The sequence below is a fragment of the Ovis canadensis genome, chromosome 7 (assembly GCF_042477335.2).
Source record: "Ovis canadensis isolate MfBH-ARS-UI-01 breed Bighorn chromosome 7, ARS-UI_OviCan_v2, whole genome shotgun sequence".
In the NCBI taxonomy this organism is placed as follows: domain Eukaryota; kingdom Metazoa; phylum Chordata; class Mammalia; order Artiodactyla; family Bovidae; genus Ovis; species Ovis canadensis.
The window spans coordinates 110,767,033-110,780,879 of NC_091251.1; the positions used below are offsets into that span (position 1 = coordinate 110,767,033).

The following is a 13,847-nucleotide window of genomic DNA, read 5'->3' on the forward strand; positions in this document are numbered from 1 at the left end:
TTTATTGTTGTTTTTTAAACTCACATCATTTAGTTTAAACTCAGATAGTCATTATTCCAATGTTTAATAAGCTGAACAGTGAATCTAAATAAATCATATATCACCTCACCCTTCAAATTTTAATATTGAATAACAACTAAATCTGAAAATGATACAAGCTAACTTTCCAGTCAAGAAAACTCTAACAATTTTCGGAATAAATTCACAAAATTAAAGGCATAACAATATATTTGCATTTTCAAAGTGATTTTCAAGGTACACACCTATAAAAAGTAAAGAAAGTATCAGGTCTTGAACATGTAGCAGACATGTGTGTTTTCGTATGTATGTGAGGCAGCATGCAGACGTACAGAGCCATGATGGGTGACATAAAAGCTCTGCACTTGCAACATTATATGAAGGACTTTTCAAATTACCACAAAAATTTTTGATTCCAAACCTTTTTCACATACTTTTAAAATGTCTATAAGTAATCAATAGAATTAACTTTATATTATTTAGTATTTTAAAATATTTCTGCTAAAATCATTCTAAAGAATGGGAGCAGCCTTGCCTTCTCCAAGTTCTTGACCTTTATTCAGTGTTATTGTCTGACAGCTTTAATAAGTGTATAATTTTTATCTCTAAATCCTGTATAACAATTAAGCATATTTTAATTTTTATAAAGATAATTTATATAGGATATATTATTGCTTAAAATTATACAACTTGGAAAATTATACAAATCAAATGGATTAAGTTTTAGTAAGGCAGTTACTTATATGTCATGAATCCAATTATTAAAGTGAAAAAGTCATGTCTGACTTTTGTGACTCCATGAACTATAACCCATCAGGTATGAATCCAATTATTAAGATATAGTCATTTCAGGGATACTGATTTCAAAGGAGAAAAACATGGAAAGCTGTGAACAGAGGTAAAGAACACCAAGTAACACAGCTCATTAATGGTAAATATCAAAGATAATAAAAAGACAAAATCAGGCCTCATGGACTAGAGCAAAGAGAGAAGGTTACCTGGAGCCTCTTTCCAGCAGCAGATAAAAAAGGGAAAAGATTACAACACAAATCTGAATTGAAAATAGTAGTAAAATATGTCCTGTAATAAAATACTTATACACATTTAATGCAGATAAACTATACGGTATATAGTAAAGGCCTATTGTTTTTATTTATTGCTATAAGTAAAAAAGGCTTAAATTATTCCATTAATGGCAGGGAAATCAGAAGAAAAAAGATGAAACGGAAAAGAATTCAACATGTTCTATGTTGTGTATAGCTTGCCACTCTTATTTTCCACAGTGCAAACTGAATTTCAAACAAAATATTTAAGCTTATTTAATGTTTATTAACTTAAAAGGTTGGTAGCACTGCACTGCTATTAAGGACTGTCTAAGGAACCGAAGCTCCCCCTCCTCTGACTCCAGAGGGACTCCCAGTCAGCCAACGTAACCAAGCATGCGGAGGGAGTCTTGAGACCATGTGGTATTTGAGGCTGTTCCAACAAAGAGGTAACTATAAAAAATTCCCCATAGCAACATAATGGCTGAACAGAACTGGAAGGATCATAGCTGTTAATCTCCTCCCCCCTCCCAATGAAACCAGAATTCTCTTACATGTCTAGAACAACCCTTCACAACCCTGATGACAAGTGGGCATTTACTAAATCCTACATGAACAACTGCTTGTAAGACGGCAATTATATCTCCACTTAGTTTTCTTTTTTTTTTGGAAACTAGTGATTCCAAAAATGATGAATTATTCTTTATGTGAAATGGCCACCCAACTTTCCTTTATCCTGTGTTTCTTTCTAGTTCACTGTAAATTGTCAATGTTCCTTTAAAATGCAGAGCTCAGTCCCAAAGAAGCTATTCCAGGTCTGATGCTAGGTCTGAATGTTTTACTTCTGCTAAAATAGTGTAAGATTATGAGGGCCTTTTAAAGAAGTCACATCACACTCCAGACTCATATCTTTGCACACATCACCTCCTGCTTAAAACAGAGTGAATTCCTGCTATCTGCCAAAATAACTAAGGAGTACCTAACATTCGAAGCTCTGAACAATCTTTCTCAAATTTACTTGTTCATCTTATCTGTCAGCATTTCCCTGCTGGTGCCTTTTTTAACTTCCAAAACAGACGAGGCTTTTCCATCCTGTCCTGTTTCAGAAACTGTCTGGAGACACTTTTATTTACTAAAGGCAGCTATCAAACGACCCCAAACAGTCCTTTCTTGCACATATAATTTTATTAAACATGTAAATATCATTGTTGCCCTATATTAATGAACATATTAACTATGACATGAAACTAACAGGTCTGCTATCAACTGGAAAAGCTCTCACTGAGAAGTATGTGTGATCACTGGTTACAAGTCTTTGAAACTTAAGGGAAAACTGAAACTGTCAGAGCGCAGGCGTTCATGGAAAGTCACCCGTAAAAACACTGACTATAAGGAGGGCCCTTACAACAACGCTTACATATTGTATCTTCAAATGCAACTCTTTTGTAGGATTTGTTCTCTTTCATTTTCTAATTCTTTCTCAGCAAAACTAGTTCAGTGTTTTATAAGGAAAAAAATCAATACCTTAAAATACCACAAAGGCCAAAACAGAAGAATAAATTTTTGAGTAAAATATTTTCTTAAATAAAATAACTTACCTTACTACTCCCTGCCTTCAAAAGAAGCAAGAGAAAAAAGGAGATAAACAGATATGAAAATTGATGGTGAATAAAATATATCAGTTTAGTAGACAGAATAAAGGTAACATGTCAATAAAATTCTAAGGAAATACAACAGTGCCTAAATTTTATGTCACATTGTTCTGATTTATTAAAAAATATTGGAAATTTGATTGACAAGTAACTACTTTAAATACATTAAGACTTGTCATAAAAATACTTAAACAGAAAAAGAAAAACATAAAATTATTAATGTCATTTAGGAAAAAAGAATCCACAAAAAAATCAACTAAATAAAGTCAAATTGTCATCAGAAATATTTTCCTTTTAAGTAGACATTTGACAAACATTTTATTTGTTTAAAAAATGTTTTGTATTTGATGATGATATATTTTATTTAAAACTGAAGACAATTATGTATACAGACCATTTAACCTCTTCACAAAAGTGAAAGTTGATTAAAAAAACCTTCATTTTTATCTCCTTTGATTCTTGCATTTGATGAAAATGAGGCCTCCTAACTATGAATCACAATAATGACTTTTCTGCCTTGGCATTTTCAGGAGAATTTAGTAGAGCTGAACTATAAAATAATTTGAGAACAAAATGCAAAATAAATAAATAATTTTGAGAATGCAAGTTAACAGCAAAGATTACAATTATGACAGTGTCAACCATTCTTTGTGAGCAGTAAAATATTTCTGTCAGAACTTGGGTCACTTCCACAATCAAGGAGGAAATTTAAGTGTTTTACCATGAGGGACGGTCTACAGATTAAAATTAGGTCACATTTTCTGACATACTCCATTTATCTGATAAATGATAATATTTTCTTTAAAAATCAATATAATAAATGAAAAAAGATTAATGAGAATATCTAGAGTTTCTTCTTCCCTATATTATATTTTTCATTACCTGTGAGATATAATTTCTTTTAGGGAATATTAAGTACTATACTGAAAATATTCTAATTATGAACATCTACATTTACATACTGATACAGCTCTAATTAATAAATATACAGGTAGTATTTATTACTCTGTGGATATTTAATTTCAGTACTAAAAGAAAAAGCTCTTAGGGAGTTCCCTGGAGTCCAGTTGTTAGGACTCAGCGCTTTTACTGCTGTGGTCCTGGGTTCAATTCCTGGTTGGGGAACAAAGGTCTCGCAAGTAGTGTGACGCGGCCTAAATTACAGTAAAAAAAATTTTTTTTAAAGGAAGTGTGTCAGTATTAACCAGATATCTCCTTAGGTTACACTGTATTTTAGTCCAAGAAAGGGGTGGTGAAGAATTACTACCTAAATTCTTTATGTACATTATTTCATTTCATGAAATACTCCATAAATTGTGGATTATAATGTTTGTGTTTTTTTACCTCTGAGGAAACTGAGGCTCAGAGAGAATGAAAAGTTTCTCAAGGTCATACAACTGGCAAACAATAAAATGAGTATTTTAACCCATTTGCATGCTAAGTTGCTTCAGTTGTGTCCAACTCCGTGCAACGGCACGGACTGCAGCCTGCCAGGCTCCTCTGTCCATGCAATTCTCCAGGCCAGAATACTGGAGTGGGTTGCCATGCCTTCCTCCAGGCAATCTTCCTGACCCGGGGACCGAACCTCTGTCTGCCTGCATTGGCAGGTGGGTTCTTCACCATTGGCATCACCTGGGATCTTATTCCAAAAACCATGCCCTTTGAACTGTCTTCAAAGTCAGAGTCAAGTCACCTCAACCTTGAATACCGTGCAAGTATTTAGATCATGGTATGTTCGGCATTAAAAGAAACATGCCTCTGCTTTAATATTCTGCCCCTTCTCATGCCCTTATGGCTTCGCTCATAGCTCAGTGGGTAAAGAGTCCACCTGCAGTGTAGGAGACCAGGGTTCAATCCCTGGGTCAGGAAGATCCCTTGGAGAAGGAAATGGCAACTCACTGCAGTAATCTTGCCTGGAGAATCCCACGGACAGAGGAGCCTGGTGGGCTACAGTCCATGGGGTCACAGAGAGTCAGATACAACTCACACCACCAAACAGACCATCGCGTCTCCCGCCTTTTAAGTGACTCTACGCAGTTCACTGATCCACAAGCCTCTTCACTGTTTTCTATCTTCTCTAACGACTTTAAAAACATCAGGCTCACAATTTTTCTCTTGATCTGTCATTACACTAAGATATTTGTTAAATGAAGTTCTCTTTCCTCATAGACTGCAGTGCACACAGCCTTGTTTTGATTTGCTGATTCTTGACAAAGACCAATAATTCCCAGAGACAAGCTATACTTCAACTTGCCTTTTTGGAAAAAAATTAAAATAATGACTTTCTATCCTTGATCAAATGCACATGGATAAAAGGGCCTTTTCAAAACTTAAGCATCTCTCTGGTTCATGTGCTTCCTAAAACATACTAGGTTCAGTTTGTATTATTTCTTGAAACCCTATCACATATATTTATAAAAGTTAGCAAGTAAGATTCCTTTAATCATACAGACTTTATATATAGCATCATTCCCTAAGCTACTTGCAAAGGACAGCATCATTACTAAAAAGTATTTAAGGACAAACATGGTTTCTAAGTGAAGGTGGGGACTGTAAAATGTAAGAGTACCACCGCTACTTACTTTCTGCAAAAAATTAATTCAGTTAAACAATCAATTCAATTTCTAATACTGGTATCTTTTTCTTCATCTAGTTTTAAATTTGATTGTTACCTCTCATCAGTTGAGGGTTCTTTTTGTTGCAAATGAGGCTTGATTCCAAACATTGGGCGAATATTTGTTGATAAGGCTCTGATGGTGTAACTGATTTCATTCTCCCTTGTGACATCACTGTCATAGCCTAACATCAAAATATAAGAATTATTTATTCTCTATGTTATAGCTGAGGATCTCAATTATGATCTTAAAAATAGGATACAAGGATGTTAAACAATATGAAATAAGTTAAATACATCGTGTTATAGTCAAATTATGAAATAACAAACAGCCAGTAAAAATGATGTAGAAGAATATTCAGTGATAAAGAATTCTGATTACGTGATAATAGCAAGCTACAAAAAAAACCCCACCTCAATATGATGCCATTTTTGTTTAAAAAAAAAAAGATAATGTATATAAATACACATACCCCTATGGGTAACATCCCAAATGTTAACAGAAGTTACCTCTCTGAGTATTCAAATTATGGATGCTGTGTTCATTTTTTTATTGCAAAACGTACTTTCTAACTTTTCTACAATGAGTGGGTATTACTAGTATAATAGGAAAAAAACAAAATTATTTTAAAGTATGAGGTTCAATACTATAATTTTATTTTAATAGTACTTCTTTAAAGTATGATTATCACACATTGCTAAATGAAGAATAAGTCATCAGTATATGCCAACCTGTTATTTTTAGAGTCACAAAAAAATTCTGGTGGTAAACAGACCAAAAAGACTGAAACGATAATTATTCAAGCATTATTATTACTTATTAAACTTCCACAGTTTAAATCAGTTGTGCTAAATTTTTTCTATGTTTTTGTTAAAATATCTTAAAATGACATACCCCCATCTTCTTCAGAATCTATATCAGATTCTTCGCTATCACAAGGTCTTTTTTCTCGATAGCCCTCCATTTCATTTGTCCAAACCATTAAAGACATATCTGCGCCTCCTAAGGTGACCAACATGCTGTCATCGTAAGTCCAGCGAACGTTTGTGACATGTGTACTATGGGCCACGTACCTCTTAAACTTTCCAAATTTTCCCTAAAAATTGAAAAAAATTCAAATTTCTGAGAAATTTTATTACTTGAAAAGTTTCTATAATTTTGAACTTCTTTCTTAATCTCTGATTGGAAATTAATCATTGCAAAGGCACTTTGTTAAAAAAAAGAGAGAAAATAACTTGGTGAGGACAGGATAAACTAGTAGTTTTGCACACTGCTAGTACTATGGGCATAACTCTTTTGGAAATCAACTTGGTATTTTACATTGAAAAGTATGAAAATGCTGACCTTTGTCTCACCATCCCTTTTTAAGAGTATATGCTAAGGAGACCTTATCTACACAAAAAACATTTGCCATAGTACTGACTTACAGCAGTGAAGCATTTTAAATACCGTAAATATTCAATATAGTAATAGTTAATTATGGTGGATATCTTTTAAAAAACAATGGCTATGCACACATATTATTGTTGGAAAGAAACAATAACTGGGAAAATCAGGATACGAATGCCTATGTACATACAGCATTGGCATATTAAAAAAGTAATTAGCAAACATTTCAGTATATACCCATGTAAATATCTTTCATTGTAATTCACTAGTGTTTTTGATTATAAGCAGATGTTACACACAGTAATGTATTTTTCTTTTAAATATAAGGAAAAATCCAAGATACTGGTAACTTTTAAATCTAGAACACTCGCATTACTGGATTACATAGGTAAATTTCAGATCAACATGTCATAAGCAGGTTTTATATGGATATCTTTTCAAGGGTGTTAAAATAAGAAATGTCTTAAATAAACACGTTCAGTCGCTCAGTTGTGTCCGACTTTGCAACCCCACGGACTGTGGCCTGCCAGGCAAGTATACTGGAGTGGGTTGCAATTTCCTTCTCCAGGGAAACAAAACATAGTAAGTAATAGTTAAATTAGTGGATTCTCTGGAAACGAGGAATCAATAAAATCAGCTGAAATCGAAGAGAAATCTGTCATGAAAACACCAGAAGAAGATAGTCTCCTACGATTTTGTGGTTCTTGCTACAGTAAGGAGAAGAAGAAATCTGTGGACCAACATTCTAGAACGTATTTTTAGGGCTTCTGTACCATCTAGTATACGGAGAGTGAAGATTTTTACTAACAAATGTTTTATTGGAGCACATTCTTATTAAATAAGGTACTACAACTTCAGTATATCTAAAACAAGGACTTGTGAAATATTTTCTTGGGTACCTGAGTTCTCTACGGGAATTTTTAAAACTTACAGTTTCATTTCAATGTTGAAATGAATTAATTAAGACCATCATGCACTGAATATCATGATTTCAGTGCCATATTTCATACTTATATTTATGCTCATGTTGGTGCTAGATTATAACATTCATCTGAATTTGTGACAAGTAAATATGTATCTATGCTTGATTTCATGAATTTTATTTTTGTGCTAAGTGAAAGCCTAATGTTTCCCAGTAGTTTGAACAGAAAGTGAAGTCGCTCAGTTGTGTCCGACTCTTTGCAACCCGTGGACTGTAGCCCACCAAGCTCCTCCGTCCATGGGATTCTCTAGGCAAGAATACTGGAGTGGGCTGCCATTTCCTTCTCTAGGAGTCTGAACAGAAGAAAGCAGTAAAAGGATTTAGTCATCACACAGCACACAGTTAATGTGGCCATGTACATTTCAAAGAATCTCTACAGTTTGGTTGTATAAAAATAGCATTATTCATCACATTAAACCAACGTTGTTTACTTTGATTCTACAGGTATTATAACTTATAGTGCTTTATATTTAATCAGCGGAGAAGGCAGTGGCACCCACTCCAGTGCTCTTGTCTCTCCCGAGGGCAGAGGAGCCTGGCGGGCTGCCCTCCATGGGGTCGCGAAGAGTCGGACACGACTGAGCGACTGACTTCACTTTCACGCGTTGGAGAAGGAAATGGCAACCCACTCCAGTGTTCTTGCCCGGAGAATCCCAGGGATGGGGTAGCCTGGCGGGCTGCAGTCCATGGGGTCTCGAAGAGTCGGACATGACTGAGCGACTGACTTCACTTTCACTTTTCACTTTCATGTGTTGGAGAAGGAAATGGCAACCCACTCCAGTGTTCTTGCCTGGAGAATCCCAGGGACCGGGGAGCCTGGTGGGCTGCCGTCTATGGGGTTGCACAGAGTTGGACACAACTGAAGTGACTTAGCAGTAGCAGTAGCAGTATATTTAATCAGAACATTTTAAATGTTAAAGTTGTAAATATCAAGAGTTTGTATTTAGTGTTAATGATATATATTTTTTCAAAAGAATACTAAAATTATTTAATATTAGGACTAAAAGAATGATTCTTCTAAAAGGAATATTTATACTACTTAATACTCAGAAACCATACAATATAATATATAACTTAAGATATGGGATCATAAATTATAATACTACTTCTAGATAAAAGCTATATACATGATGTCAAGAACAGGAAGTAAATTATGAACCTTTCATATTACAACATCATGTATTCCATATGTGATATTCATATTACAACAGTGAAATGCTATGAAAGGGCATTACCTTAACCATTTTTATAGTTATGATCATTAGGAGAATTAAAGAAAAACACATACTTTAGCAGGATATCTAAATAACTTCACAAATCCCAAATCATCCCCAGTGGCTAGGACTGCTCTGTCACTGGTGAGGGAAGAGGCAGTTACGCCCGTGACTTCTCCAGTCAGTGGCCAAATCCCCTCGCAGCATAAACCAAGCACACTTGTCCATGATGCCCAGCCAATTTTTTCTGCCTAAAACATAGAAAAAGACTGCTCTAAGTTTATAAGCTCTCACTCTACAACATTAACAACAAACAATTGAATATTCTTCTTTGTAATTAATTATAGACCTCACAAGTAAAATTAAAAGTTTCACAGGAACAGTGAAACAAATTATTAGTTGCTCTGGTTTTGTAGCTTGCCAAGTCCACTAGTTCCTGCAGAAAAATTTTAACATAACATCATTCAAGATTTATTTATTCACTATGTATTCTAAGTGACAATATTAATAAATAGGACTTTTTCTGCTCTTAGAATATCAGAAACGGATTCTTTCATTTCATGTCTAAATTTCTACTAGTACTTTATAAGCACGTTTTCTAATTAATCATTATTGGAAATTAAGAATTTGACTTACAATCCCTCTCCTTACTAAGCCACTTTCAAATTAAATTTAGTTTCTCTTCCTTGGCCGTGTCAAAAAGTTTTGCTAATAATGTCAGTCACAAAACCACACACATTTTTTTTCTTTTTTTCATTAAATAGAAATTTGCCAATAAGAATCTTAGGTACATGGGTTCCAAAAGATCTGACAAAGATGCAGGAATCCAGTCTTAGACGGCACGTCTTTCACATGCTGCATGCTTCTTGTCTTTTAAGGAAAGCAATTAGAGAAGAGCTAGCCATACAAGTAAGCAATTTATTCTTTTTCTTAACAGAGCATATATTCCTGTACCCAGACAGGCTTCTGCCTTCTAACCACTATTAGTCATATCAACATTACAAGCACTACTATCTTCCTACCTCTCCACTGGGAATGGTTTGTTTTTTCCCTCTGGGAGCTTCGAAGAATAATTGTTCTTTAGCACCAGTGTTGACCTGTAAAAGCTTTCCTTAAAAAAATTAAAAAATATACACATATATAAAATATAAATACGTACACAGTATGATGTTTAACTTTTTTGGGAAAAATTTAGCCTTAACATAAAACCATTTTCCTTTGCAGTCAACCATATTAAAGTAATAAATATATAATAAAGTAATTAAATTCCTAAATGGCTTAATTTGTCTGTGTGTGTGTGTGTGCGCACGCGCGTGTGTGTGTGTGTGTGTGTGTGTGCTTCCCAGGTGGCTCAGCAGTAAAGAATCTGCCTGCCAATGCAGGAGACGTAAAGATATGGGTTCAGTCCCTGGGTGGGGAAGATCCCCCGGAGGAGAAATGTGGCAACCCACTCCAGTATTCTTGCCTGGAAAATCCCACAGACAGTGGCACCTGGTAGGCTGCAGTCCATGGGGTTGCAAAAAGTCTGACACAACAGACTGAGCATGCACGTGTGTGTGAATAAACTATTTCTGTCATTATGCATATAAAAATCCTAGAAATAAAATTTGAAGTATCTTTTAAAACAGGAAAAGGAGTAGGTCAAGGCTGTATATTGTCACCCTGCTTATTTAAATTATATGTAGAGTACATTATGAGAAACACTGGGCTGGAGGAAGCACAAGCTGGAATCAAGATTGCCGGGAAAAATATCAATAACCTCAGATATGCAGATGACACCACCCTTATGGCAGAAAGTGAAGAAGAACTAAAGAGCCTCTTGATGAAAGTGAAAGAAGAGAGTGAAAAAGTTGGCTTAAAGCTCAACATTCAGAAAACGAAGATCATCACATCTGGTCCCATCACTTCATGACAAATAGATGGGGAAACAGTGGAAACAGTGGCTGACTTTATTTTTCTGGGCTCCAAAATGACTGCAGATGGTGACTGCAGCCATGAAATTAAAAGACGCTTACTCCTTGGAAGGAAAGTTATGACCAACCTAGATAGCATATTGAAAAGCAGAGACATTACTTTGTCAACAAAGGTCCATCTAGTCAAGGCTGTGAGAGATGGACTATAAAGAAAGCTGAGCATCGAAGAATTGATGCTTTTGAATTGTGGTGTTAGAGAAGACTCTTGAGAGTCCCTTGGACTGCAAGGAGATCCAACCTATCCATCCTTAAGGAAATCAGTCCTGAATATTCATTGGAAGGACTGATGCTGAAGCTGAAATTACAATACTTTGGCCACCTGATGCGAAGAGCTGACTCATTTGAAAAGACCCTGATGCTGAGAAAGATTGAGGGCAGCAGGAGAAGGGGACAACAGAGGATGAGATGGTTGGATGGCATCACTGACTCAATGGACATGGGTTCGAGTGGACTCCAGGAGTTGATGATGGACAGGGAGGCCTGGTGTGCTGCGGTTCATGGGATCACAGAGTCGGACACGACTGAGTGACTGAACTGAACTGAACTTTTAAAATATATATTTCAACAGTATTTGGAAAAACTAATTTACAATACCATATTTACAGAGGTGACTATCTGAAACAACAACCCCTCAAAATGGAGCGTTTAAAATATTAACCTTTATCCAAATTATTAACACTGACATATGCCACACATTCTGCTAAAAGACAAAGATATTAATTAAATCCTGTATGTTAAACAACTATGATAATGTTAGGGAATGTATTTTATTGAATGCTGGGGAAATTACATTAACATTAGGAATTCCCTAGTGGTCTAGGAGCTAGGACTCCGGGCTTTCATGGCTGTGGCCTGGGCTGAGTCCCTGATCAGGGAACTGAGAGCCCACAAGCTGCAGAGCACAGCCAAAACACAAAGAAAAAGGTCAAACACTGCTCTTAAGAAAACCCTAATCAGCAGAACTATTTTCTAAAATTTCAGCGACCATTTATAGCAAACTTATCTGGCAAAAACTAGGACAAATGACTAAAAAAGAATAATATTTAAATTACTTTACGAATTAAGAATCTATCACTTACTGTACTATCATGTGAATTATATTAGATGAGGTATTGAAAAGTCTAAACTCCCAGCATTCATCTTTAGATATGAAATAAAGTAGTGAAAATCATTTTGAGAATAATGTTTGTTTTTCACAGTGCTTTTGAATTCATCTGTCTGATTATTTGTCTCTTTAAAGTAGCTGTACTAAATCAAATGAAACTTTATCAAATAGTAAGTTACTGAAATTCTTACCTCTAATATCCCAATCAACATGGGTTATATAACTGGTAGCGCCTTTGCATATTCCTACTCGTTTACTGCTCATGACATTGTATATGTCTATAAAGCTATCATGTGATGCTACAGCAAGATATTTCCCAGAACCTATAATAGAAACATATTTGCTTGAAATTTTCTGCAGTTAGAAATATTTTTTATACTGTACAACTGGAGTTAATTTTCTTAAGTTTTTTGGAGGAACTTTAGGTGTTTTGCATGTTATAAAAAGACAGATGAGTCAAGCAATTAATGGTAGTATTTTTCATGTATAATTAAACAATGAAATAAAATTTTAATGTAGTGAGGTAGTGTGATGGAAAGAAAATGTCAAAAATTATACACAAAGTAATTTTGATATTCTTTGTATTGAACAAAACTTTAAATTTAGGAAAAAATATACGTAAGCTAACATAAATAAATTTTGCCTTAACATTAGCAATTCTATAGTAGGTTTTGTCATTAGTAATGAATACATGGAAACTGATAAAGCAAAATTAATGTATATTCAAAAGCATTAGGAATATAATGAAAACAGTTATCTAATCCCTCTTATGTTACAAATGAGGAAAAGGAAGCTCAAAGAAATGCCTTGGCCCAAGTCACACAGCAACTTCAGTGGCAGAGCTGGCCCTAAGCCAGGTATTTTGCCACTGTTCTAAATACAGGGCTTTCCCCTCTCACTATACTGCCTCTTCTAGTAAAAACTAAAAGTCTGAGATAAAATAGCAGTAAATAAAAATTCACACAGTGATATATTCATTGTCATACTCAAATTAATAATCAAATATGATTCCAATGAGATCTTACCTGGTGAAAATCGAATATCTGAAATAACATCTTTTCTGTGGTGAAAAGATACAAGATCTTCTAGAGTATCTGCATTCGCCATTAAGAAACTTCCATCATTGAGACCTACAGCTAAAGCTTTACCATCAGGAGAAAAACAGCAACACCTCCCACCTAAAAAACAAAGAAAGCATGTATCGGGATTTTCCTCTATTAAAAAAAGTATATGCTTAAGAAAACTTTGATTTCACAGAGGAGGAGTCCTATGTTCATTATAGCTTCAAATCAATATTAGAAATAAAGACGCAGATAATGAAGTTTTTTTATTGAGAACAATGGTACAGAATTCCAAGCATTAATTAAGACAAACCATTCCTTTTCTGAATGTAGGAAAAGTAAGTACTGATAGTGACCTTGAAAGAAACTAAGCTGATGAAAAGGATGAGCGATTTTAACTAACATAAAAAGCCAATGATATAATATATGTAGAAATTTTGTTGTTTCTGTTAGGGGAGTTTGCTACCTTTGCAGTTTCTATCCAACAAATAAGACATTTAGGAAATAAGGTCATCTTTATAAGAATTATTTCAAATTTTAAAAACCTGACAATAGGCAATTATTAGTTTAAGCCAGGAAGATTTATACACATTTCAAAACTATATATGAAGAAATCATAATATTAACATTATTAATTAAAAAAATAAGGGTTAATGCTGAACTGGCAAACACAAAAAATGGGCTTAACCCAACAGCGAAGGATGTAGCAGGCATACTCATATCCCTACGGCTTTTGAAGTCTTGCATAAACTCTGGAATGGGACAGATAAGGAACAGCTGTTACAGAATGAAAAG

General features: G+C 34.7%; 1 protein-coding gene across 3 annotated transcripts in view; it reads right to left on the reverse strand.

Annotated features, from left to right (window-relative positions):
* The window catches only part of EML5 (EMAP like 5), a 155,316-nt gene that overhangs the window by 37,067 nt on the left and 104,402 nt on the right, over positions 1–13,847 (reverse strand). For all 3 annotated transcript variants that reach the window (XM_069597237.1, XM_069597235.1, XM_069597236.1), the window contains exons 22-27: positions 13,017–13,169; positions 12,183–12,314; positions 9,936–10,024; positions 8,988–9,164; positions 6,223–6,424; positions 5,386–5,512 (exon numbers count right to left, since the gene is read on the reverse strand). In XM_069597237.1, the coding sequence (XP_069453338.1) occupies positions 5,386–5,512; positions 6,223–6,424; positions 8,988–9,164; positions 9,936–10,024; positions 12,183–12,314; positions 13,017–13,169 (880 nt within the window). The remainder of the gene's footprint in view (positions 1–5,385; positions 5,513–6,222; positions 6,425–8,987; positions 9,165–9,935; positions 10,025–12,182; positions 12,315–13,016; positions 13,170–13,847) is intronic.